At 39.7% G+C, this 25,038-nt stretch overlaps 1 protein-coding gene across 1 annotated transcript in view; it reads left to right on the forward strand.

The window, feature by feature from the left end:
- LOC126199016 (DNA topoisomerase 3-beta-1) overlaps positions 1 to 25,038 on the forward strand; it is a 138,483-nt gene that overhangs the window by 102,526 nt on the left and 10,919 nt on the right. Inside the window, exon 12 of the mRNA XM_049935704.1 lies at positions 22,137 to 22,361. Coding sequence (XP_049791661.1) covers positions 22,137 to 22,361 — 225 coding nt within the window. The remainder of the gene's footprint in view (positions 1 to 22,136; positions 22,362 to 25,038) is intronic.

The following is a 25,038-nucleotide window of genomic DNA, read 5'->3' on the forward strand; positions in this document are numbered from 1 at the left end:
GTGAAGGTCACGGTTAAAGCAGGCTCAGACATGGTAATTGGATGTCTTTATAGGCCCCCTGGCTCAGCAGCTGTTGTGGTTGAGCACCTGAAGGATAATTTGGAAAATATTTCGAGTAGATTTCCCCACCGTGTTATAGTTCTGGGTGGAGATTTTAATTTGCCGGATATAGACTGGGAGATTCAAACGTTCATAACGGGTGGCAGGGACAAAGAATCCAGTGAAATTTTTTTAAGTGCTTTATCTGAAAACTACCTTGATCATTTAAACAGAGAACCGACTCGTGGCAATAACATATTAGACCTTCTGGTGACAAACAGACCCGAACTATTTGAATCAGTTAACACAGAACAGGGAATCAGCGATCATAAAGCGGTTAGGGCATCGATGATTTAAGCCGTAAATAGAAATATTAAAAAAGGTAGGAAGACTTTTCTGTTTAGCAAAAGTGACAAAAAGCAGATCACAGAGTACCTGACGGCTCAACACAAAAGTTTTGTCTCAAGTACAGATAGTGTTGAGGATCAGTGGACAAAGTTCAAAACCATCATACAATATGCATTAGATGAGTATGTGCCAAGCAAGACGTAAGAGATGGAAAAGAGCCACCGTGCTACAACAACCGAGTTAGAAAACTGCTGCGGAAGCAAAGGGAACTTCACAGCAAACATAAACATAGCCAAAGCCTTGCAGACAAACAAAAATTACGCGAACCGAAATGTAGTGTGAGGAGGGCTATGCGAGAGGCCTCCAATGAATTCGAAAGTAAAGATGTATGTACTGACTTGGCAGAAAATCCTAAGAAATTCTGGACTTATGTCAAAGCAATAGGTGGATCAAAACAAAATGTCCAGACACTCTGTGACTAAAATGGTACTGAAACAGAGGATGACAGACTAAAGGCCGAAATACTAAATGTCTTTTTCCAAAGCTGTTTGACAGAGGAAGACTGCACTGTAGTTCCTTCTCTAGATTGTCGCACAGATGACAAAATGGTAGATATCGAAATAGACGACAGAGGGATAGAGAAACAATTAAAATCACTCAAAAGAGGAAAGGCCGCTGGACCTGATGGGATACCAGTTCGATTTTACACAGAGTACGCGAAGGAACTTGCCCCCCCTTCTTGCAGCGGTGTACCGTAGGTCTCTAGAAGAGCGTAGCGTTCCAAAAGATTGGAAAAGGGCACAGGTCATCCCCGTTTTCGAGAAGTGACATCGAACAGATGTGCAGAACTATAGACCTATATCTCTAACGTCGATCAGTTGTAGAATTTTGGAACACGTATTATGTTCGAGTATAATGACTTTCCTGGAGACTAGAAATCTACTCTGTAGGAATCAGCATGGGTTTCGAAAAAGACGGTTGTGTGAAACCCAGCTCGTGCTATTCGTCCACGAGACTCAGAGGGCCATAGACACGGGTTCACAGGCAGATGCCGTGTTTCTTGACTTCCGCAAGGCATTCGATACAGTTCCCCACAGTCGTTTAATGAACAAAGTAAGAGCATATGGACTATCAGACCAATTGTGTGATTGGATTGAGGAGTTCCTAGATAACAGAACGCAGCATGTCATTCTCAATGGAGAGAAGTCTTCTGAAGTAAGTGAGATTTCAGGTGTGCCACAGGGGATCGTCATGGGACCGTTGCTGTACACAATATACATAAATGACCTGGTGGATGACATCGGAAGTTCACTGAGGTTTTTTGCAGATGATGCTGTGGTGTATCGAGAGGTTGTAACAATGGAAAATTGTACTGAAATGCATGAGGATCTGCAGCAAATTGACGCATGGTGCAGGGAATGGCAATTGAATCTCAATGTAGACAAGTGTAATGCGCTGCGAATACACAGAAAGATAGATCCCTTATCATTTAGCTACAAATTAGCAGGTCAGCAACTGGAAGCAGTTAATTCCATAAATTATCTGGGAGTACGCATTAGGAGTGATTTAAAATGGAATGATCATATAAAGTTGATCGTCGGTAAAGCAGATGCCAGACTGAGATTCATTGGAAGAATCCTAAGGAAATGCAATCCGAAAACAAAAGAAGTAGGTTACAGTACGCTTGTTCGCCCACTGCTTGAATACTGCTCAGCGGTGTGGGATCCGTACCAGATAGGGTTGATAGAAGAGATAGAGAAGATCCAACGGAGAGCAGTGCGCTTCGTTACAGGATCATTTAGTAATCGCGAAAGCGTTACGGAGATGATAGGTAAACGTCAGTGGAAGACTCTGCAGGAAAGATGCTCAGTAGCTCGGTACGGGCTTTTGTTAAAGTTTTGAGAACATACCTTCACCGAAGAGTCCAGCAGTATATTGCTCCCTCCTACGTATATCTCGCGAAGAGACCATGAGGATAAAATCAGAGAGATTAGAGCCCACACAGAAGCATACAGACAATCCTTCTTTCCACGAACAATACGAGACTGGAATAGAAGGCAGAACCGATAGAGGTACTCAGGGTACCCTCCGCCACACACCGTCAGGTGGCTTGCGGAGTATGGATGTAGATGTAGATGTAGACATTGAAGTCCCCAACCAAATGGCATTTTATTGTCATTTTACTTTCTTATACTTTCTTATATAAATGGTTAAATATACCTAGTATAAAAACAAACGTAATATTTTTAAAAAAGCACATGCACACACACACACACACACACACACACACACACACACACATTCATTTTATAGCTGAATAGCTAAGTCTCTTAACCAATTCGTAGATCTTGGTGTTACCAAATGCAGTCCTTAAAGGCCACCAGGAAATTTATTACAGACACTCCTCAATCAGGTCTGTGTAGTTTGCACAATTATCCCACAGTGATATGTCAGAGCATTCTTGAACCCCCAGTCATACAAACAAGCACCACACCTTCCATGCCCTGTATGGAATTGATTCAGAGCTATCCTTAGTTTTCTGGGGAGACTAAATCCATTTACATGCTTGATAGGATCAGTAATAAAGTGAGAATTTGCTGGAGGAAACTTCTGCCAAATCTCTCTTTTGGAGCACAAAAAAAAAAAAAAAAAAAAAAAAAAAATGCAAATATATTAATGTTTATTTTAAAAGACTCTAAGTGAAAAGTGGGGTATCAGCTGCCTCATTCTGCCTTCCTCAGCACCTTTCCCAAAAACTTGACACGCTGACATACTCGTGTTTCTTTTAACATGACTCTCATTTCAAAGTCCCACAAGCTCCCCTAGCTGTAACTCGCTCACACTTATTAGTCTGTCACTGTAAGTCGATCATATCTGTCCACTCTCAGTTGCCTTTTCTCACTCACTCATTCAGCCCAACTCATTGCCATTATTTCTTTGTGTCTCTCTGTCACTGTCTCCTGTCTCACAGCCACAATCTCCTTTGTTCTATCATACTACTACTGATTGTCTCACTCCCACTGTCTCCCTCTTGTTCTCTCTTACTGCTAATATCTCATTCCTTCCTTCCTACTGCTTCTCTCTCTCTCTCTCTCTCTCTCTCTCTCTCTCTCTCTCTCTCCCTCCCTCCCCCCCCCCTCTCCCTCCTTGTCATTTTCATGTACTCTGTCTCTCTTTATCACTGGCTCTCATCCACTTCCATTTTCTCTTATTCTTTATCTCCCCCCCCCCCCCCCCCCCTCACCTTGTGGTTCTGTCTCCTTCACTCTTTTCCTAGCACTGTTTTGTCATTGTCAACTATGTTTTGCTCTCTTTCTCTCACACTGCCAGTGTCTGCTTCACTCTTTCTATAACACAACCACTCTCGACTATCTTCCAGTATTTATTATTTTTCTGTCTCACTGCCAAAGTCTTCTTCTCTCTCAGCATAAGGAAGGTAAAATGAGGCAGTTGGTACCCCATTTTTCAGTCAGAATCTTTTAAAATAAACAGAAACATATTTGCATTATTTGTGCTCCAATAGAGAAAAAAAAAAATTGATGTGCTTCAGTACAACAACATGGGGTTTCCAGATGATAACAAAGACATTTTACAGCATATTTCTCTGTGGTACATCACTTTATAAACTATGTTTTTACCTCACAATGGATTTTACGTGCTTATTTTATGAGTACTAGAGGCTAGCTTTGAATCTCTGTGTCTCGGAAACACGCAAAAATTTTCAAGGTTGTTTAAGATCGGGATGTTAGGAACACGTCTGAAAAATTACAGCCATTTGCTGCATAAAGCCGTCTCAGAATCTGCAACTAGGTTTTGGTCCACCAGTGACAGTGAAAATATAGAAAAAAACACATTTTCTCAAGATTTTTGGAGGAACAGCCCATGAAATAATTTTGCCTCCAAAGTTCCATCAATCCACTGTAGACCACATCAAATGCAAAAAGAACCGACCAGTTTGCTCCATTTGACTAAGCAGGAGGATGTGTGTAATATTCATACTTTGATCCGGTGGGGACACTAAGATGATCCTTCTGTTGAGTATACAAATGATTCCTAGCCCAAGAGATATTCAAAACACTTGACCCTACATTTTTATCACCAATAGAACCCAAGGAATGACCACCAGAAAACCCCATTTTTATGTGCAGTATTTTAGAACATATCAGGTATAGTGGCACAAAATGCTGTAACCGATAGATGCACAGTTGGCTGGGGAATCACGGGGAGAGCGGCAATTGTGTGTGTGTGTGGGGGGGGGGGGGGGGGAGGTGTCCACTCAGAGTGCTGTAGAGGAAATGCCAAATGCTGGAGGGGAAGTGCCATTCTAAACTGAAGCCTAAACTCACATTTTTGGTAAATATCAAGTGGGGCCCCTCCACACCCACACTTGCATTGTGACTATTCAGAAAGATCCGTCACCTCTTCTTTGTTTAGTACCTAAAAAGAATTCTGCTGAAAATGCAGTGATTTATTTGCACCTGGTTGATTAACCATTTGTAACTTTCAGAGAAGAGTCATGAGTGGGGAAGTTTGAGTAAAACCTACACATTTGTGTTATTGCCATATTAAAATTTGCTCCTTTTGCTAACACTCAGCAGAGTTTACACAGTCTCACCTAACTAACATGTTGTGCAGACATAATTGCGAGAGAGTTGTGAAAAACTGGTTTACTAAGTTTACTATGTGATGAACTGAGGAAAAGTAAAGTCAGCATTTTATGAAAAACCACATCCTCGGTATAAAATAAACGTGTAATGACTTCACTTATGTTGTTCCAAAACCCATAGCATTTCTCATTTCACCAGCTAACAATAGCCCTTAAAATTATATTCTTTCATCAGAAATGTCTGTACTCAGTGGAATAATATGACAGATAATGAAGTTTTGCACAATAACCATTCGGCAAAATACTCTCCTCTTTGTGTGTTATGTTTTGTCAAAATCTCATTTTGATATCTCAAACCATTTATGAAACATGAGCAATGTTCTGTATATTTCACTTTGGATGTGGTGTGATCACAAATGAGTGCGCTACATAAGATCAGTTTTCTTGAGATTGCTGACAGATAGAGATCTCCAACCAAGTCCAAAGAAAAACTCCATATATATACTAAACTTCATATGTAATATGCACCAGACACAAAATCATAGCGACCCCTATTTTTCATCACAATCTTTTTCTAATTTCACAGCGTGTCTTATTTTCAGGTAAATACCCCAATAACTATGATGATTAATGAAACGATGGCCACATGATAATGAACCTAACATTCAGAACTGAAAAGTTCTGAACGGAATCTAGAAGTGATACAAGTAAAGGTCACACACCATTTAGTTGAGGTGTTCTGCAGTAATGAGATTAATCCCTTTTGTGGTAGCCTGTTAATTTTGAGGAATGACATTATCCGAAATCTACACGAGTCAGTCTTATTATCACACGCCACCTCAACCAGGTTATTTATTCTGCTAGTTCTTCACTAGCTAATCTCTGTATCAATACTTCATCTGAAATGTGAGAGGTTACCTATACTCTTACATTGTTCACTACAGAGGTGATATTCTTTTTGCTCTGCTGAGCTGTGCAGTGTCCTGCTAAAATACTATGCACTCTTTAGTCAATTTCCTTGGCTTTTGATTCATGTCCTATGACTGCGATCACTAAAAATGTTTCCTATTCTCTTCTACTGACACTTCCTCATGACCTTACTCCCTGTGAAATCATTTGCTTCCATGGAATAACAGCTTGCATGGTTGGCAGTTAGATATACTTCCTGTCGGCACCAGTTTTCTTCAGGACTTCACAGATAGTTGCTTGCCCCTTGTTGGTTCCAACTACTGACCTAGGAACAAATTTCCTTTCATTGCTTATTGCCACCATTTTATTATCTTTTTACATATACTTATCCTTGATAAAATCAAACAATGGAAAATCCAGGATGGAATGTAACAAAATTATGAAAAGGAAAGTTGCTACTCACCATATAGTGAAGATGGTGAGTCCCAGATAAGCACAACAAAAGGACTGTCACAAATAAAGCTTTCGGCCATTAAGGCTTTTATCAACAATAGCCAAAACACACACGTGCGCACGCAAATGCAACTCACACACGTGACTGCAGTCTCAGGCAGCTAAAACCACACAGTGAGCAGCAGCAGCAGCAGCAGCAGCGCCAGTGCATGATGGGAGTGGCGACTGGGTGGGGATAGTATGTTGGGGATGGTGGACAGTGAAGTGCTGCAGGTTGGACAGGGAGGAGGGGAGAGTTGGGGAGGGGACGAGAAGTAGCTTGAAAGGAGAGAAGTAAAAAGATTGGGTGTGTTGGTGGAATTACAGTTGTGTAGTGCTGGAATGGGAACAGGAAAGGGGCTGGATGGGTGAGGACAGTGACTAACTAAGGTTGAGACCAGGAGGCTTACGTGAACATAGGATGTATTGCAGGGAAAGTTCTCACCTGTGCAATTCAGAAAAGCTGGTGTTAGTGAGAAGGATCTATATGGCACAGGCTATGAAACAGTCATTGAAATGAAGGATGTCATGTTTGGCAGCGTATTCAGCAAGAGGGTGGTCCACTCGTTTCTCAGCCACATTTTGTCGGTGGCCATTCATGCAGACAGACAGCTTGTTGGTTACTAAAAATGTAGACTTTCACGGCCGGAAATATCATGTCCATTATAATTATCCGGGCTGTTATGCCATGGTCGGTTGATGAATTCTGTGTCGATTCCCAATGTTTCGTCTCCGACTGCTGGAGACATCTTCAAGGGGGTCCGTAGCTCAATGGAAGGTCCAACACACCCACTGGCTCGCTACTGAAAATACCCCCTTGAAGATGTCTCCTGCAGTCAGAGACGAAACGTTGGGAATTGACACAGAATTCATCAACCAACCACGGCATAACAGCCCGGATAATTATAATGGACAGCTTGTTGGTTGTCATGCCCACATAGAATGCAGCACAGTGGTTGCAGCTTAGCTTGTAGGTCACATGACTGGTTTCACAGGTAGGTCTGCCTTTGATGGGATAGGTGATGTTAGTGACAGGACTGGAGTGAGTGGTGGTGGGAGGATGTATGTGACAGATCTTGCATCTAGGTCTATTATGGGGGTATGAGTCATGAGGTAAGGGGTTGGGAGTAGGGATTGTGTAAGGATGGACGAGTATATTGTGTGGGTTCAGTGGATGGCAGAATACCACTGTGGGGTGAGTGGGAAGGATAGTGGGCAGGACATTTCTCATTTCAGGGCACGATGAGGGGTAGTCGGAACTCTGGCAGAGAATGTAATTCAGTTGCTTCAGTCCTGGGTGGTACTGAGTTACAAGGGGAATGCTCCACTGTGGTCAGACAGTGGGACTTTGGGACGTGGTGGGAGATTGGAAAGAACTTTCCCTGCAATGCATCCTACGTTCCCATAACCCTCATGGCCTCAACCTTCATTAGTCCGTGTTCTCAGCCATCCAGCCCTTTTCCTGTTCCTTTTCCAGTACTACAAAACTGTCATTCCACCATCACATCCAGTCTTTTTATTTCTCTCCTTTCCCACTACCTCCCCCACCCTGTCCCCTCCCCACCGCTCCCCTCCCCTAAGTCTAACCTGCAGCACTTCATTGTCCACCATACCATCCCTCCCCCTCCCGGCTGCAGCCTCCTCCTTACCCCCACCCAGTCGCCACTCCCATCATGCACTGAGGCTGCTGCTCGCAGTGTGGTTTTAGTTGCCGGAGACTGCAGTTGTGTGTGTGTGTGTGTGTGTGAGAGAGAGAGAGAGAGAGAGAGAGAGAGAGAGAGAGAGAGAGATTCTTGATCTGGAACCTTGGATGACTTTCCCTCTTATTTAGTTCCTGATTTATCGCATTATCCCCAAAGCCATTTGTCTCTCTTGTTGTTGAGGAATCACTATTTACACAATTTATGTTAGCTATTGCATGTTTTTGTGTCCACGGGTGTTGCTACAGTTAGTTAGATTTTTCTGTGTGTGTGATATTCATTATTATGTGTTCATTTTTAGTTACTGTTTAGATGGTTACTGATGTTTATCTGAGATACTGATTTTCTTTTATATGCATTGAAGTCAGGTAGTCTCATACTTTAGTAATGGGCATTGGGGGCAGATGCAGAAATCTCACACTTCCATTGTGGGCAAGGTCCCAGTGGAGATGGTTTACTGTTCCCTTCCTCTAACCACTCATACAAAAGTCAAGTGTGTATCTTTGTTGTATGGATAATTATGATGAGTGTTTATATACAGTGTAGCTTTGTTTGTGATGTTATGGAGGAAGGGAAGGGAGAGAAATAAATCTAGTACTATGGTTTGCTGCAAAATTATTGAGCACATTCTGAGTTTCAGTATAATCAATTTCCCTGAGACAGAAAAGCTTCTGCCCGGAAATCAATATGGATTTAGAAACTGTTGCTTGTGCAAAATTCAGCTTGCCCTTTTCTCACATGTTACCCTACAAACCATGGATGATGAGAGATAGGATCGCTCTTATTCTTTATTTACCCACTTCACTTCACTCCTCTTGAATAGCACCCAGAAGGGCACTGAGTTTAATGGCCCCATCTGACAGATGGGTCAGCATCAACAGTTTCATGTGCCCTCACTCCATGAGATGCTTCAAAGAAGTTCAGAATTTAATCCAGTATATTGACTTAAAAGTGTGAGGGGGAGTATTCGTTAGTGGCATACTTCCAGGTTTCCAGCTGAACTGTTGTTTCCATATTCTGGATGATATTTCAATCACCATACAGTCATTTTCTTCATGTGCTGCAAGCTACACTGTTATATGTATTTGCAGCTCGAACTCCAACCAGATTGTGAAGCATTATTGCTTTAACGTCGCTATAACTTAGTTTGATTCCTGACACACTTGGATGTTCTTTTGTTTTTCATAGTCTGCACTGATATTCCATGAAACACACATTATGTAGGTGTCCTCGAGCTCTGTTGAATGTGATGATTGGTGAGATCTTGATAAATTGAGTGCTGGAACCCAAGCCTTGTTTAGATAGAAACATCTTCCCTTTTTATTAGGTTTTGTGACATCTCTATTTCAATACCTTCTTTACTTACACTGTCCCAGGAACTTGGCATTTGGACCATGATACTGATCACATGTTTCATTTCATGAAACATAAAAGGTAAAAGAACAGACCCGCATAATAATAGACTAATATCTTCAACATTGGTTTGCTGCAAAATTATTGAGCACATTCTGCGTTTCAGTATAATCAATTTCCCTGAGACAGAAAAGCTTCTGCCCGGAAATCAATATGGATTTAGAAACTGTTGCTTGAGCAAAATTCAGCTTGCCCTTTTCTCACATGTTACCCTACAAACCATGGATGATGAGAGATAGGATCGCTCTTATTCTTTATTTACCCAAATGATCTGTCTGACAGGGTGAACAGCAATTTACTGTTTTTTTGCTGATGACTCTGTGGTGCGTGGCAAGGTGTCGTCATTCGTCATTGAGTAACTGTGGCATTGATAAAAGATGACTTAGTTACAATTTCTAGTTGCTGTGATGAATGAATGACAGCTTTCTATAAATGTAGAAAAATGTAAATTAAAGTTGATGAGTAGGCAGAACAAATCTACCATTTTCTAATATAGCATTAGTAGTGTGCTACTTGAAACAGTCACATCGAGTAAATATCGGGGTGGTTGTTGTTGTTGTGGTCTTCAGTCCTGAGACTGGTTTGATGCAGCTCTCCATGCTACTCTATCCTGTGCAATCTTCTTCATCTCCCAGTACCTACTGCAGCCTACATCCTTCTGAATCTGCTTAGTGTATTCATCTCTTGGTCTACCTCTACGATTTTTACCCTCCACACTGCCCTCCAATGCTAAATTTGTGATCCCTTGATGCCTCAAAACATGTCCTACCAACCGATCCCTTCTTCTAGTCAAGTTGTGCCACAAACTTCTCTTCTCCGCAATCCTATTCAATACCTCCTCATTAGTTACGTGATCTACCCACCTTATCTTCAGCATTCTTCTGTAGCACCACATTTCGAAAGCTTCTATTCTCTTCTTGTCCAAACTAGTTATCGTCCATGTTTCACTTCCATACATGGCTACACTCCATACAAATACTTTCAGAAACGACTTCCTGACACTAAAATCTATACCCGATGTTAACAAATTTCTCTTCTTCAGAAACGATTTCCTTGCCATTGCCAGTCTACATTTTATATCCTCTCTACTTCGACCATCATCAGTTATTTTACTCCCTAAATAGCAAAACTCCTTTACTACTTTAAGTGTCTCATTTCCTAATCTAATTCCCTCAGCATCACCCCACTTAATTTCACTACATTGCATTATCCTCGTTTTGCTTTTGTTGATGTTCATCTTATATCCTTCTTTCAAGACACTGTCCATTCCATTCAACTGCTCTTCCAAGTCCTTTGCTGTCTCTGACAGAATTACAATGTCATCGGCAAACCTCAAAGTTTTTACTTCTTCTCCGTGAATTTTAATACCTACTCCGAATTTTTCTTTTGTTTCCTTTACTGCTTGTTCAATATACAGATTGAATAACATCGGGGAGAGGCTACAACCCTATCTCACTCCTTTCCCAACCACTGCTTCCCTTTCATGCCCCTCGACTCTTATAACTGCCATCTGGTTTCTGTACAAATTGTAAATAGCCTTTCGCTCCCTGTATTTTACCCCTGCCACCTTCAGAATTTGAAAGAGAGTATTCCAGTTAACATTGTCAAAAGCTTTCTCTAAGTCTACAAATGCTAGAAACGTAGGTTTGCCTTTTCTTAATCTTTCTTCTAAGATAAGTCGTAAGGTTAGTATTGCCTCACGTGTTCCAACATTTCTACGGAATCCAAACTGATCTTCCCCGAGGTCCGCTTCTACCAATTTTTCCATTCGTCTGTAAAGAATTCGCGTTAGTATTTTGCAGCTGTGACTTATTATGTAGTGAACTGACAAGGCAGCCAGTCCACAGAGACGGGTAGCCGAAAGGGCACACGTACACACACGCCGACTGGCGCGAAGTCTGGAACAGGATACGTGATGAATGTGATAAAGAAAAGAACGTAGCTACTAGAACACTTAACTTTTATATCGTCCTTTGGTATACAGCATTCTTGATGATACAAGTGAGACTCTTTAGATACATGCAATGTTACAAATGGCGCCTTGCTAGGTCGTAGCCATTAACTTAGCTGAAGGCTATTCTAACTGTCTCTCGGCAATTGAGAGAAAGGCTTCGTCAGTGTAGTCGCTAGCAACGTCGGCGTACAACTGGGGCGAGTGCTAGTCTGTCTCTCGAGACCTGCCGTGTGGTGGCGCTCGATCTGCGATCCTGACTGTGGCGACACGCGGGTCCGACATGTACTAATGGACCGCGGCCGATTTAAGCTACCACCTAGCAAGTGTGGTGTCTGGCGGTGACACCACATATTAAACTGATAGTTCGGTAATTTTCACATCTGTCAACACCTGCTTTCTTTAGGATTGGAATTATTATATTCTTCTTGAAGTCTGAGGGTATTTCACCTGTCTTATACATCTTGCTCACCAGATGGTAGAGTTTTGTCATGACTGGCTCTCCCAAGGCCATCAGTAGTTCTAATGGAATGTTGTCTACTCCCGGGGCCTTGTTTCGACTCAGGTCTTTCAGTGCTCTGTCAAACTCTTCACGCAGTATCTTATCCCCCATTTCGTCTTCGTCTACATCCTCTTCCATTTCCATAATATTGTCCTCAAGTACATCGCCCTTGTATAAACCCTCTATATACTCCTTCCACCTTTCTGCCTTCCCTTCTTTGCTTAGAACTGGGTTGCCATCTGAGCTCTTGATATTCATACAAGTGGTTCTCTTCTCTCCAAAGGTCTCTTTAATTTTCCTGTAGGCAGTATCTATCTTACCCCTAGTGAGACAAGCCTCTATATCCTTACATTTGTCCTCTAGCCATCCCTGCTTAGCCATTTTGCACTTCCTGTCGATCTCATTTTTGAGACATTTGTATTCCTTTTTGCCTGCTTCATTCACTGCATTTTTATATTTTCTCCTTTCATCAATTAAATTCAATATTTCTTCTGTTACCCAAGGATTTCTATTAGCCCTCGCCTTTTTACCTACTTGATCATCTGCTGCCTTCACTACTTCATCCCTCAGAGCTACCCATTCTTCTTCTACTGTATTTCTTTCCCCCATTCCTGTCAATTGTTCCCTTATGCTCTCCATGAAACTCTCTACAACCTCTGGTTCTTTCAGTTTATCCAGGTCCCATCTCCTTAAATTCCCACCTTTTTGCAGTTTCTTCAGTTTCAATTTGCAGTTCATAACCAATAGATTGTGGTCAGAATCTACATCTGCCCCTGGAAATGTCTTACAATTTAAAACCTGGTTCCTAAATCTCTGTCTTACCATTATATAATCTATCTGATACCTTTTAGTATCTCCAGGATTCTTCCAGGTATACAACCTTCTTTTATGATTCTTGAACCAAGTGTTAGCTATGATTAAGTTATGCTAAGGCGGCTTCCTCTTCCATTTCTTCCCCCCAATCCATATTCACCTACTATGTTTCCTTCTCTCCCTTTTCCTACTGACGAATTCCAGTCACCCATGACTATTAAATTTTCGTCTCCCTTCACCACCTGAATAATTTCTTTTATCTCGTCATACATTTCTTCAATTTCTTCATCATCTACAGAGCTAGTTGGCATATAAACTTGTACTACTGTAGTAGGCATGGGCTTTGTGTCTACCTTGGCCACAATAATGCGTTCACTATGCTGCTTCTAGTAGGTAACCCGCACTCCTACTTTTTTATTCATTATGAAACCTACTCCTGCATTACCCCTATTTGATTTTGTATTTATAACCCTGTATTCACCTGACCAAAAGTCTTGTTCCTCCTGCCACCGAACCTCACTAATTCCCACTATATCTAACTTTAACCTATCCATTTCCCTTTTTAAATTTTCTAACCTACCTGCCCGATTAAGGGATCTGACATACCACGCTCCGATCCGTAGAACGCCAGTTTTCTTTCTCCTGATAATGACGTCCCCTTGAGTAGTCCCCGCCCGGAGATCCAAATGGGGGACTATTTTACCTCTGGAATATTTTACCCAAGAGGACACCATCATCATTTAATCATACAGTAAAGCTGCATGTCCTCGGGAAATATTAAGGCTGTAGTTTCCCCTTGCTTTCAGCCGTTCGCAGTACCAGCACAGCAAGGCCGTTTTGGTTAATGTTACAAGTCCAGATCAGTCAATCATCCAGACTGTTGCCCCTGCAACTACTGAAAAGGCTGCTGCCCCTCTTCAGGAACCACATGTTTGTCTGGCCTCTCAAGAGATACCCCTCCGTTGTGGTTGCACCTACGGTACGGCCATCTGTATCGCTGAGGCACGCAAGCCTCCCCACTGACGGCAAGGTCCATGGTTCATGGGGGGAAATATCGGGGTATAACATTGCAAAATGGTAAGAAGTGGAATGAGCTCGTCAGTTTGGTAGTAGGGAAGACGAATGCTAGACTTCATTTTATTGGAAGAATTTTTGGAAAGTGTAGCTCATCTATAAAGGGGATAGTGTGTAGAATGCTAGTGTGTCCTAGTCGTGATCCCCACAAGATCAGATTAAATGAAGAGATTGAAGCGTTTCATAGGCATCTTCCTAGATGTGTTATCAGTAGGTTCAATCAGTGTGCCAAGTATTACAGAGACGGTTCATGAACTCATATGAGAGTCCCTGGAGGGAAAGCGACGTCCTTTTCACAAGGCAGTACTGTGGAAATTTCGAGAACAACTGCAGACAGAGTCTATTGCTTCATCGTACATAGGACCACAAAGATAAGCTGAATGAAATTAGGGCTAACATGGAAGCATACAGACAGTTGTTTTTTCTTCACTCTGCTTGCGAATGGAACATGAAAAGAGATGACTAACAGTGATAGGTGGTACCCTCTGCCATGCACCGTATGGTGTCTTGCAAGTATTTCATATATGAAGTTGTAGATTATATTTGATGCAGTGCTCGGTGGTATCTTAGTTGCTTGGTGGCTTTAGTTGGATGTGTCGGTGATGTTACTTGCATCTCTCCTCAACTATTCTGATTGTATGCCTCATTTAAGACATGCCCCATTTACATTGAATATGGTACATACCCGGCATTCGGGGACCTTGCTTGTCTTTAACTTTACAAAGAAGACTTTTTAGCTTTGTTGATGGAAGTGAAATACAAGGTGCCATCTTCAATAAAATTCTTCAGTGTATCAGACCGCATCGTCATAATTACGTTAACGTAAGGCCCTGATGAAGGCTAGCTGCAACGCTGGCCGAAACGTTGGCGCATTTTAAATTATGACGATGCGGTCTGATACCCTGAAGAATTTTATTGAAGAAGACAACGGCCGCGGAAGCCTACGCTTACACAAGGTGCCATGTTTCTATAGGAGTCTACTGGTCTATATGAATGGAAGAGGATAAAGCTCTAATAACTGGTACAGTAGGACATACCTTCTGCAGTGCTCTACACAGGCAATTTGCAGAGTACAAATGTAGATGTAGATCCTCGTGGATATTAGGCTAGCATAAGGTAGATAAGTGAATCTTGCTTTCTCTTTCTCTCTCACTTGCAACCTCTTTCTCAGCTGTTCTTGATTTTCACTGCAATGCCTGCTCACTTTGAAAATCTTAGTACCCATTCCATCAGAACACTATTCATATGTGGTGTGAGTTTTTGACAAAGCTCTCTTTGTCTGAATCTGTTCTGGCCTTATGAACCAGAGTCCTTTACTCTGAGGAAAAGGTAGTTAGCCATCTTTTTCAAGTTCCAAGATGAATGTTTTATTAGGTTGAATAGAATTTAAATGCTTCAGGAACTCTTCACGTTTTTTCACTCTGTGTATTCTTGGCAGACCCTAGCGCCTTTGTTTCAAAATCTTCCACGTGTAAGTTCACCGTTGCAACAGTTGATAACAAACTACTCATCACCATGCCATCAGTTTATTCATAATATTTTTCATCAAACAGAATAATGACAAATATCCATATCCTGCAGCCGCAGTTGACAGAGGTAGTGAACAAAGAAAGCAGAGTTACGAATGTGATGTTCGCCCTGTATTCATTGAGAATGCATTTCAGGTATTGTGCCAGCTGATATGTAGATGCACCAATATTACCGTCTGTCTAGCTGTCTGCAGGCAGTGTCATTCAAAAGATTGAAAATCTTATTTTAGCCCACACATGATATTAGGACTATGGCATTGGCCTTGTTGGTCACCAGAATTACATTTTAATAGTCCTCCAGCAGAATTCAAAGTGCTGCTCATTCTATCTTGAAGATTTTGGATCTTAGTATTGGCACCTTGATAAGTGCTCTACAGATTTTGCAGTGAACCTCTTCTGCTGCTTTTGTTGGAGCAAAGCTGGAACATGCTCCATGAAGCTGCTGTAGTGTACTGTTGGTGACTTTTTTGACTGTGTGTAAAATCTAGTCCTTTAGCAAGGATCTTCAGTGTGTCCCTGTCCAGCTGTTAATCAGTGAGAGTAAGTTTTGTTTGGTTCCATATATCTTGTCTTGGCTTTTGGTGCAAGTGAACAAATTTTACTTTCTGGTAGGCAGACATTTTGAGCTGTATTGATTCTGCATATGACAATGCTATATTGTCAATCCATTCCCAACAAGCTGCCAAGAGTATAGCTGACATGTAAAGGTTGGGATGAAGAAGCTCTTTTGAAGTGATGTCTGGAATCCGTCAGATATCGTGAACCAGAACTAGAAAATGCTGAGGTAACATATGTCTCATGGAATATCAGTGAAAGCTCTGAGAAATGAAAGAACATTAAAGGCTATAATGGACAACGGGAATTGAACTCAATTACAAATAGTGACTTGAAACCACAGTCTGGTTGGATACAGGGAGGGAGTACACATAACAGTGCAACTCGCAGCTCATGAAGAAGACAACATGGACAGTTGTCAAAATGCTGTGCATAGAATAGAAACAATGTGGCTACATATACAGAAGTCCACCATTAACACATTTGCACAAGAAAACACACCTCATGCACACATGACTGCTACCACTGACAGCTCTGACCGGATTCTGGCCAGAAGCTACAAAGTGTAAGAGTGTTTTTGTTCTGTCTATCTGCGATTGAAGGGGTCATCTTTACGGTGAGTAGCAATCTCTCCTTTTCCTAATAATACTGTTGATATTCCACCCTTGAGATTCCATTTTTTGAATATGTAATACACTTCAGCTTTACACTTTCTCTTATGCCATATTGGAACCTACACATATACTCAGACATCACTGTTTTAGTTTCATAAACTCAGTGTGGCATCCTCATTATTTGTGTTTTCTCTTTCTCTTTGTTCTTTCTCTTATATGTACATGCCTTTGCTTAATGTTGGATACACCTGTTTCAAAAATTATGAATATTATGAGACATCGATGTGTTTAAAAAATACATACTTTATATCTGCTCAAGAGTGTACAATAATTGATTGCTTTATTTACCCTCAGTTAACTATAATATGCATTTTCAGAAAGTAATAAAGAAAGTAATAAATCAATAAAATGGAGTAAAATATTTTGAGAATTCTTCTATAAAGCACACTTTCCCTGGGTGCATGTGAGGATTTTTTCATATAATCAGTATTTTTTTTATTATCTACATTAAATTGGTTTGGTCCTGAATCAGAAAAATTGTTGGTTTATTTACATATTAGATTAAGTATAGTATAATAACTTTGCTTCCTTGTTTACAATGAAGGTGAGTATTGTTTATGTTGTTTAAGTTCTGATTATTTGTAAATGTAGAAGTGTTACTGTGTTTTTATAAAATTCTGATTACTTATGATAGTATGATTACTTATGATAGTATGATTACTTATTATAGTGTAATTACATTCTCTCATTTTATTGATATGTTGTTTATCGGCTCTGTCATTGCAACAGTGTTTTGATTTATCTGTTGAAGTGGTTATTTTGTAACAAAAATGGAAACATTTCCTTGAAGTGCTCCAACTATATATAGTTCCAGAACATTAAGGAGGAGTTGTTATAATTATTGTCATGCTCTGCCAAGCACCAGTGTATAATCCCGTTATTGTTCCTATTTTATTTTTAAGAGTAGATACTTACTGCCACCTTTGTTGTTCTGCCACTGTATGTTGAATTTGGCATGTGTTTTTTCCACCAATCTGTGCTAATGACTTTTTACTTTGTTCTCTTTTTAAATATATTTCTGTTTCCAATTCTCTTCTATTTCTTTTATGGTATAAATAAGTTGACTGCATTATGATTTTATTTTTATATTTTCTAAAATTATTTTTTTCTGCAGCTTTTATTGCATTTGCAGAACATTCTTAATTCTCTCCTTTCCTTCATTTTTACTGATAAATCATTAGTGATGTATTGATTAAGACCTCATCTGCATAGTGCACACATTTTAAAGGATTTTGTGGATTGTGATTATTGATTTGCTGTTCCAAATTAATAAGATATAACAGATTGGGCAGATTACAAACAACAGAGGAAGCACTAAGCAGTACATATGCACATAAGTATTGAATGCTGTAGCTTAGCTTTCAGTCCTGCTGTCCCCATGATTATGCATCTATTCTACTTCAGAGAAAATATATTTATCATCTGATGTAACTTTCATCTCATATTTGTCATTATGCAAAATATGTTTCAGGCAACAAGGGTATGTTTACCAAGTATGTTGGTCTGGATGGTTGTTTTTGCTTATCAGTGTTGGATGGGTGGAAGAGACATGAGAAAGTTCATTAACTTTATTTCCTTTGTATTTTGTATCCTTTAAGATAGTGCTTTACTCAAACCGTTTAATGAATTTTTATTTCCAATGCATCCGTATCTGTAGAGGTTAGTCACTATTATATTGAGAGCTAAATTTATTTGTGTCTGTCTTGGTTTTCGCTTATGCTTTTCAACCTAAATAAAAGTGCTTAAATAGTTATTTTCAGTTCAATGCTACACATTTATGAGTACTAAAATTATGTTGCATATCGAAGTTTTGCTTTTCTGTCATTCAGTTTCAACGATAGTCTTTCCAAAATTCCTTTTACTTGCTATGATTATTCTCACACCATATCAATGCCAATAAAAGTCATGTGCATTACTGTTGAGAACATGTCAGGGCTATTTGTTATTTGAAGAGTAATTGTTTTTAATTTATTTTTTAATTTTCTAGGCTCATATTAATTTGACTATATTGCCACAAAATAGTCATAAAAAATTATCTTCTATGATTATTTGTAAAATGAACATACGATAAACAGTACCTACAGCTCAGACGTCCTGATGAACAAAATAGAGCCAGCAATGAGAGAAAAACATTACAGGTAAAAAAAAAGGGCATGATATTGCTACATGACAAGGACTGTACTCACTCTGCCCAGTTGACACAAGAAACCATTTGAAAAATGATTTGGGAGATATTACCTCATTCTCCCTACAGTCCACATTCGGCTCCCTCAGTTTTTTATTTGTTTGGCCAACTCGTGGAGACATTATGTGGAAAAAGATCAGCAACGATGAGGAGTTCAAGGAATTCGTGGGAAAGTGGTTCTAACAAGACAAAGACTTATTTGCATCAGTATGAAAAAAGTAGTTCATTGTTGAGAAAAGTATTTTAGTATTGGGTGGTATTATGTTGAAAGAAATGATCAGTTCATCTCTCCCTGAACAGGTTACTAAGAACCCTCAATGAAGAATCCCTGAATTTCGAACAATACTCTACTTCTCATCGAAGAATGGAGAACACTAAAGAAGCGTGGCATACAAACCGCTCAAGATGAAGCAGCATACAAAGAACTTTGCTGCAAAATACAGCGCAGCTGCCGAATCGACAATTCAGTGTCTCACCAGTATTTGTGATGACATAGAACAACATCAAAAACTAAATGAAATACATGACCTAATCAAGAAGATAAATAGCATCACCCGAGAGTTCAAACCGCTTACATGGATGGTAGAAGATATAGATGGTGCTATTATTAGTGACAAGCAATTAGCAATAGCCCGCAAAAGGCAAAGGTCCCGAGTTCGAGTCTCGGTCGGGCACACAGTTTTAATCTGCCAGAAAGTTTAATATTGTGAAACATTGTATTGCAAAGGAGACAACATACAAGAAGAGAACATTTGTATGGAATCAAATAAAAAACCTGATATTCTGTACAGTGAAATCAAAAATGCCATCAAGCATCTGAAAAGCAACAAATCCCCAGGTATAGATGATATTTTCAGAGAAATGCTGACTGCAATGGGAGAGGAAGGCATGCATGACCTACATTTAATATGTAATAAGGTGTGGAAAATGAGTGAGTGGCCTACAGACTGGACTAATTCCTTTGCACAAAAAAGGATCAGTTAGAGCTGCTCCAACTATAGGACTGTAGCATTAGTATCACATGCTAGTGAAGTCCTCCTGCATATAATAAATCAATGTCTAAAAAAATTTCTGCAGTCTCAGATTTCCTCAGAACAAGCGGGTTGTGTGTCAGGTAAAGTACTCAGGTGGCAGTCTTGAATTTAAGGCAGATAATTGAAAAATGTTAAGAGTTCTGTGTCTCTGCCTACATTTGCATTCTAGATTATAAAAAGGCTTTTGGTTTTGTCATGTGGGACAAGTTCTGGCATGTGCTCAATGAGTCTGGGATTCCAAAACGCCTGGTATCCTTACTAAAAGATCTTTATAATAGCCATACCGTAATCATAAAAGTAGGTGGTGAATACTCTGAATTTTTCGATGTGACAAATGGTGTCGGACAAGGTTGCATACTATCACCTCAGCTCTACAATATCTATGCAGAGTGTGTAATCAGGAAGGCGCTGGATGGCTGGGGTGGAGGGATTTCAATTGGCGGCAGGAAAATCAACAATTTACGCTTCGCAGATGATACTACACTCATAGCAGGAAGTGTGGAAGCACTTGGTAATCTGTTCTCAAGACTGAAAGATATCTAAACCTTGGCCTGGAGGTAAACATGAAAAAAACCAAACTAATTGTTATAAATTGCCAAGGCATTGATCAAAAACAACTTACAGGATGCTTAAGGAATCTGGAGATAGTGAGTGATTATGTATATCTTACCTTTCTGATCAATTGCACAGGAAATTGTGATAAAGAAATAAGACAACGAAACATTCTTGACCGAGCCGCAATGGTCAAACTCATTAAGATATGGCAGAATTAGGCAATATCCAAGACAACGAAGATGCGCTGGGTGGAAGCATTGGTGTTTTCTGCATTCTTATACAGATGGACCATGAAAGGTAGTGATAAGAGCAACATTGATGCCTTCAAGGTGTGGTGTTGGCTCGTGTACCGTGGACACAAAAAAGAACAAATGTTTCAATAATAGAACAACTTAAAATCACAAGAACGTTATCTTCTCGTGTCAGCCAAAGATAAGTTCAGTTCCTTGGGCACATCTTGAGAAGGAAAGGGGATAATTTAGAGAAGACCATTGTGCAGGGAAAAATTGAGGGCAGAAGGCCACATGGGAGAGCAGCAAACAGATGGTTGGATCAAGCGAAGAAGATTACCAGCCTGCCTCTTCACATCATATTAAGAAAGGCGGAAGATCGCTGTGGATGGAGACATCTGTCCAAAGAGTCAACTACGTAAGAATGAATGAGGAAATGAGTTCACCACCACTCAGCAATGAGTGAAATGAGTAGTAAGATGTTGAGAAGCAACACGACTCTTATTTTGTAAAAATATAAATATTTATTTCCTACACCAATGTGTTTGTTTAAGTACTGAATGTCCCACGTAGATGCAAGTGCTGCAGTTTGTATCAGCCGCCATGTTTCCACGTGTATACTGCTGTATACTACCACCTGTACTAATGTTGCTGCACTAAACAGTTCATATTAATTCAGTTATTAAAAGCACCACCAGCAGTTGAAATTATTTGTCACACATCCCTGTAACTGTCCGTGGTTTAAGTTGGCACATTGTTCCATTGTTTTGTGTGAAATCAAAATTCATTCTGCAATGAATTGGCACCAAACTGAATATATTTATTTCTAAAATAAGAGTTGTATAACAAAAATTTAAAATGACTGTTTCTATCTACTCACACTTCCTGCTACAGCATGAACACAAGATGAAATAGAAAATGTGTTGCATGCTTCGGAGCTTATAGACACTGCACCATACCATACTGCTGCTCTTTGTGCTGCTGCACACCTTCTGTCTCCTTGGACTTTCACTTTCTCCTAGTTTCCTCTCTCAGCTGTGCTATCCTTCTGTAATATTACACTAAATATCTAAAATTTTGTTTTCCCTTGTAAGATGTTCCATTTGTTGTCTGTGTGAGTACTGGATCTTGTAACCTGAGCACTTTTTGTGTAAATGCAGTAGTGAGCCTAAGTAGATACTGAGATTGATGGGAGCTTTGTGCAAAACATTTCTCAATGGTTTAATGGGAGCCAGGGATGCAGCTGCTGAGTAACTGCCTAACATATCTTAATACCTAGAATGCAAATAATACTGATGTTTGCAAGTCAGTATCTTTGTGTGCTACTGTCTTGCAATGTCGTATCCTAACTAATGTAACTATCATTTTTCCATATTGTTTTCTGTTAGTATTTTCAAGCTATGTGGCCTTATTACTATGGTTAAGTTCTGTTCTGCTTTGTTGTTTTTATTGGTTCTTACGATCTATGTTTTAGAATAATTTGACCTCTTGCTAAAACTAACTTTTCCTTTTCTTCTTTTTGCAAAGATGTGGCAAATGCAGACGTTACATGAAGTATATTCAAGCCAAACCCTCACGCATGCATTGTTCCCACTGTGATGAAACTTACAGTGTACCACAGAATGGTTGTATACGTATTTATAAAGAACTCAAGTGCCCATTAGATGACTTTGAGTTGCTGTCATGGTCTGCTGGAACAAAGGGAAGAAGCTATCCTTTCTGCCCATACTGCTACAATAATCCCCCATTCAGGTACGATTGTATAATTTTTTCCTCAGAAATATATAGTTTATGATGTTTTTATGTGTCAGATACATGCAAAATACATTTTCTAACATGAAAATAATTAGCTTTGTATTTGTGGATTATAATTGTGCATACTACGTCAGTTTCAAACTGCCACTACACTGTTATGACAGTGGACGTCATGCTTAGAAATAGGTGACTATCTCATAATTACAGGGAAAATAACGCTCTCATTTGAATTTTTATACCACTATAACATACAGTAAAAAAACTGTAGAGACTGTTTAACAACTGCCAAAACAAGAGAACAACAGGTGTGGATGACTTAAAATTAGCTTCTTGTGTGTTGATATAAAAAGTAAGGTAGAGGCAACCACTCATCTATAGCAGTTTGATCTGTGGACAGAGGAACACGTGTGCATTAGGGTCTCTCTCTCTCTCTCTCTCTCTCTCTCTCTCTCTCTCTCTCTCTCTCTGTGTGTGTGTGTGTGTGTGTGTGTGTGTGTGTGTGTGTGTGTGTGTGTGGGTGGGTGGGTGGGTGGGTGGGTGGGCGCGCGTGCGTGCGTGCGTGCGTGCGTGCGTGTGCGTGCCTTTTGCTAGAAAAAGAGTTAGTGCTCAAAAGCTAGATTGAATGCTTTTACATGTTTCTGTGCTCAACACAGCAATCTGCTGTAGGTGAGAGGTTGGCTTTCAGTTATTTTACATATTGCTCCATCCAGGAATTTCCATTGTTATTCATGTGTGTGTTAACTTTATTGGGCAAGATCTAATTTGTGAACTGACCTTGTGCCAGTGTCATTCATAAGACTTCAGTGTCTTCCAGTGTTCTTTGAACTGCTCGAAAATTCCTTGCCTCTACTTACAGTCTTTTAGTGTGGCATCTAACTCTAGAACTGTGAAACAGCTTGCTCTTTACTTTTCTCTTCATCTGAATAGCATTATATTGTTTGATAAAAGGCTAAAATTATGTACAAATTACATTTTTATGTGTTTTCATGTACAACAATATGGTAGCATGTGCTACCCATCTGTCTGTATCTTTATTTAAAATGCCTATTGGTCAGTATCTTCCCCAAACTCTATAAACTATTCCCATGCACAGCTACTCTGACTCATTTTCCAGTCCAACATTAATGACTTGAGGGGATCATTTCACTCCCTTCAGATGTGTCGCAGGTTCCATACGGTTCTCACAGTTCATCCCATCTTCCTCTCAGACTGACAAAGCCATTCAGTACACGTACCCCAGAGACATTTTTCTTGGGTTCTATCATATACTTGTGGCATGAATGAAAAAACATAACACTTTATTGATAAAAGTTGAGTGCTGAATAATTGAATACTGCTTTCTCTAAAAACTAACTCACATTATACCAAAGTGTACAAAGAAGCCATGGATTGCTTATGGATAAAGTTACCTTGTAAAACAAAAAGGAAAATGTAACTGTCAGTCAGAAACACTGCTAGTATTTATACTGTGGATCATTGCAAAACTTCTTGCAAAACATTGTAGGTAGTAATGAGGACATGGAAGGAAATGCATTAAGAGAAAAAAAGTAATCACACCATATAATGAAATATAGACAATATGAGATAAAGTGAAGGAGGAAATGGGTATAACCAGACATGAAGAGGAGCATATGGGACTAGGAGTAAATGATATGTTGGTAATAGATGTGTGTAGTTTTGCAAAACTTTTCAACAAGCATTTCATAATTAATGCTACTCAAATTTCTAAGAAGCTCTGATGTACACACAATAGTGAGAATTTACTTAGTTAATTGGACAATAAAAATTATTCAGCCAACTCCAGAAGCAGCTAATAAAATGACAGCATTCCCATACAACTATGGGTAACCAATCTTCTATTGAAAGAGACTGTATTTTCAGTCATATCTAATATTAGTAATTTAACAATAAAGTGCAGTCATGGAAGAGAATGTGCAAGAAGTTCATTCCAAATGAGCATGAAAAGCTGAGTTACTGTATCCATCATTCTATCCCTTGTACTTTATTTATTATTTTTTAAATTTAGTTTTTGACTGAACATTTTCCAGTTCTTTGTGCCACATACATTCTCATTATGACATATATTTTTAGTAGAAGTGTATTACGTTCAGACTGAGCTGAAGTGTCGCATCAGTGTAAAACTTTTTATACAACTTCCCTTAGTGTCCAGTTGTCATGTGTAAATTGAATGTGTCAGCACAGACCTCCATTCATGATGAGACTGAAAGAAACTTAATACATTGGACACTTAATCCATCAGGAAGTAATTAACTAACTCCATGATGCTGAAAAGAGAGATTTCTGTTGTCCACAGGGTAATGTTGTACTAGACTACATGAACTAAAGAATAACATATAAATTCAGAGTCATAAATAACAAATGTGTTTATTTTGAAGCTTATTTCATCGATTGTGCAGTTTGAAGACCACGCATAATTTGAAAAGGGGAAAGCTTTCTTCAGTGCAAAAGCTTTTAAAGGATGTGAATTTTTCTTTAGAGTAAGAGACAGTTGACCTCAATTTACATAGTCTATCACCTTATGTAGGAGCATTGTTGTCACAAAGTTTAGTGCTTGGAATAATATTTGGAAATTTGTGGTCAGTTCCTGTGGGACCAAACTGCTGAGGTCATCGGTCCGAAGGCTTACACACTACTTAATCGATCATAAACTAAC

Source organism: Schistocerca nitens, chromosome 8, assembly GCF_023898315.1.
Source record: "Schistocerca nitens isolate TAMUIC-IGC-003100 chromosome 8, iqSchNite1.1, whole genome shotgun sequence".
Classification (NCBI taxonomy): domain Eukaryota; kingdom Metazoa; phylum Arthropoda; class Insecta; order Orthoptera; family Acrididae; genus Schistocerca; species Schistocerca nitens.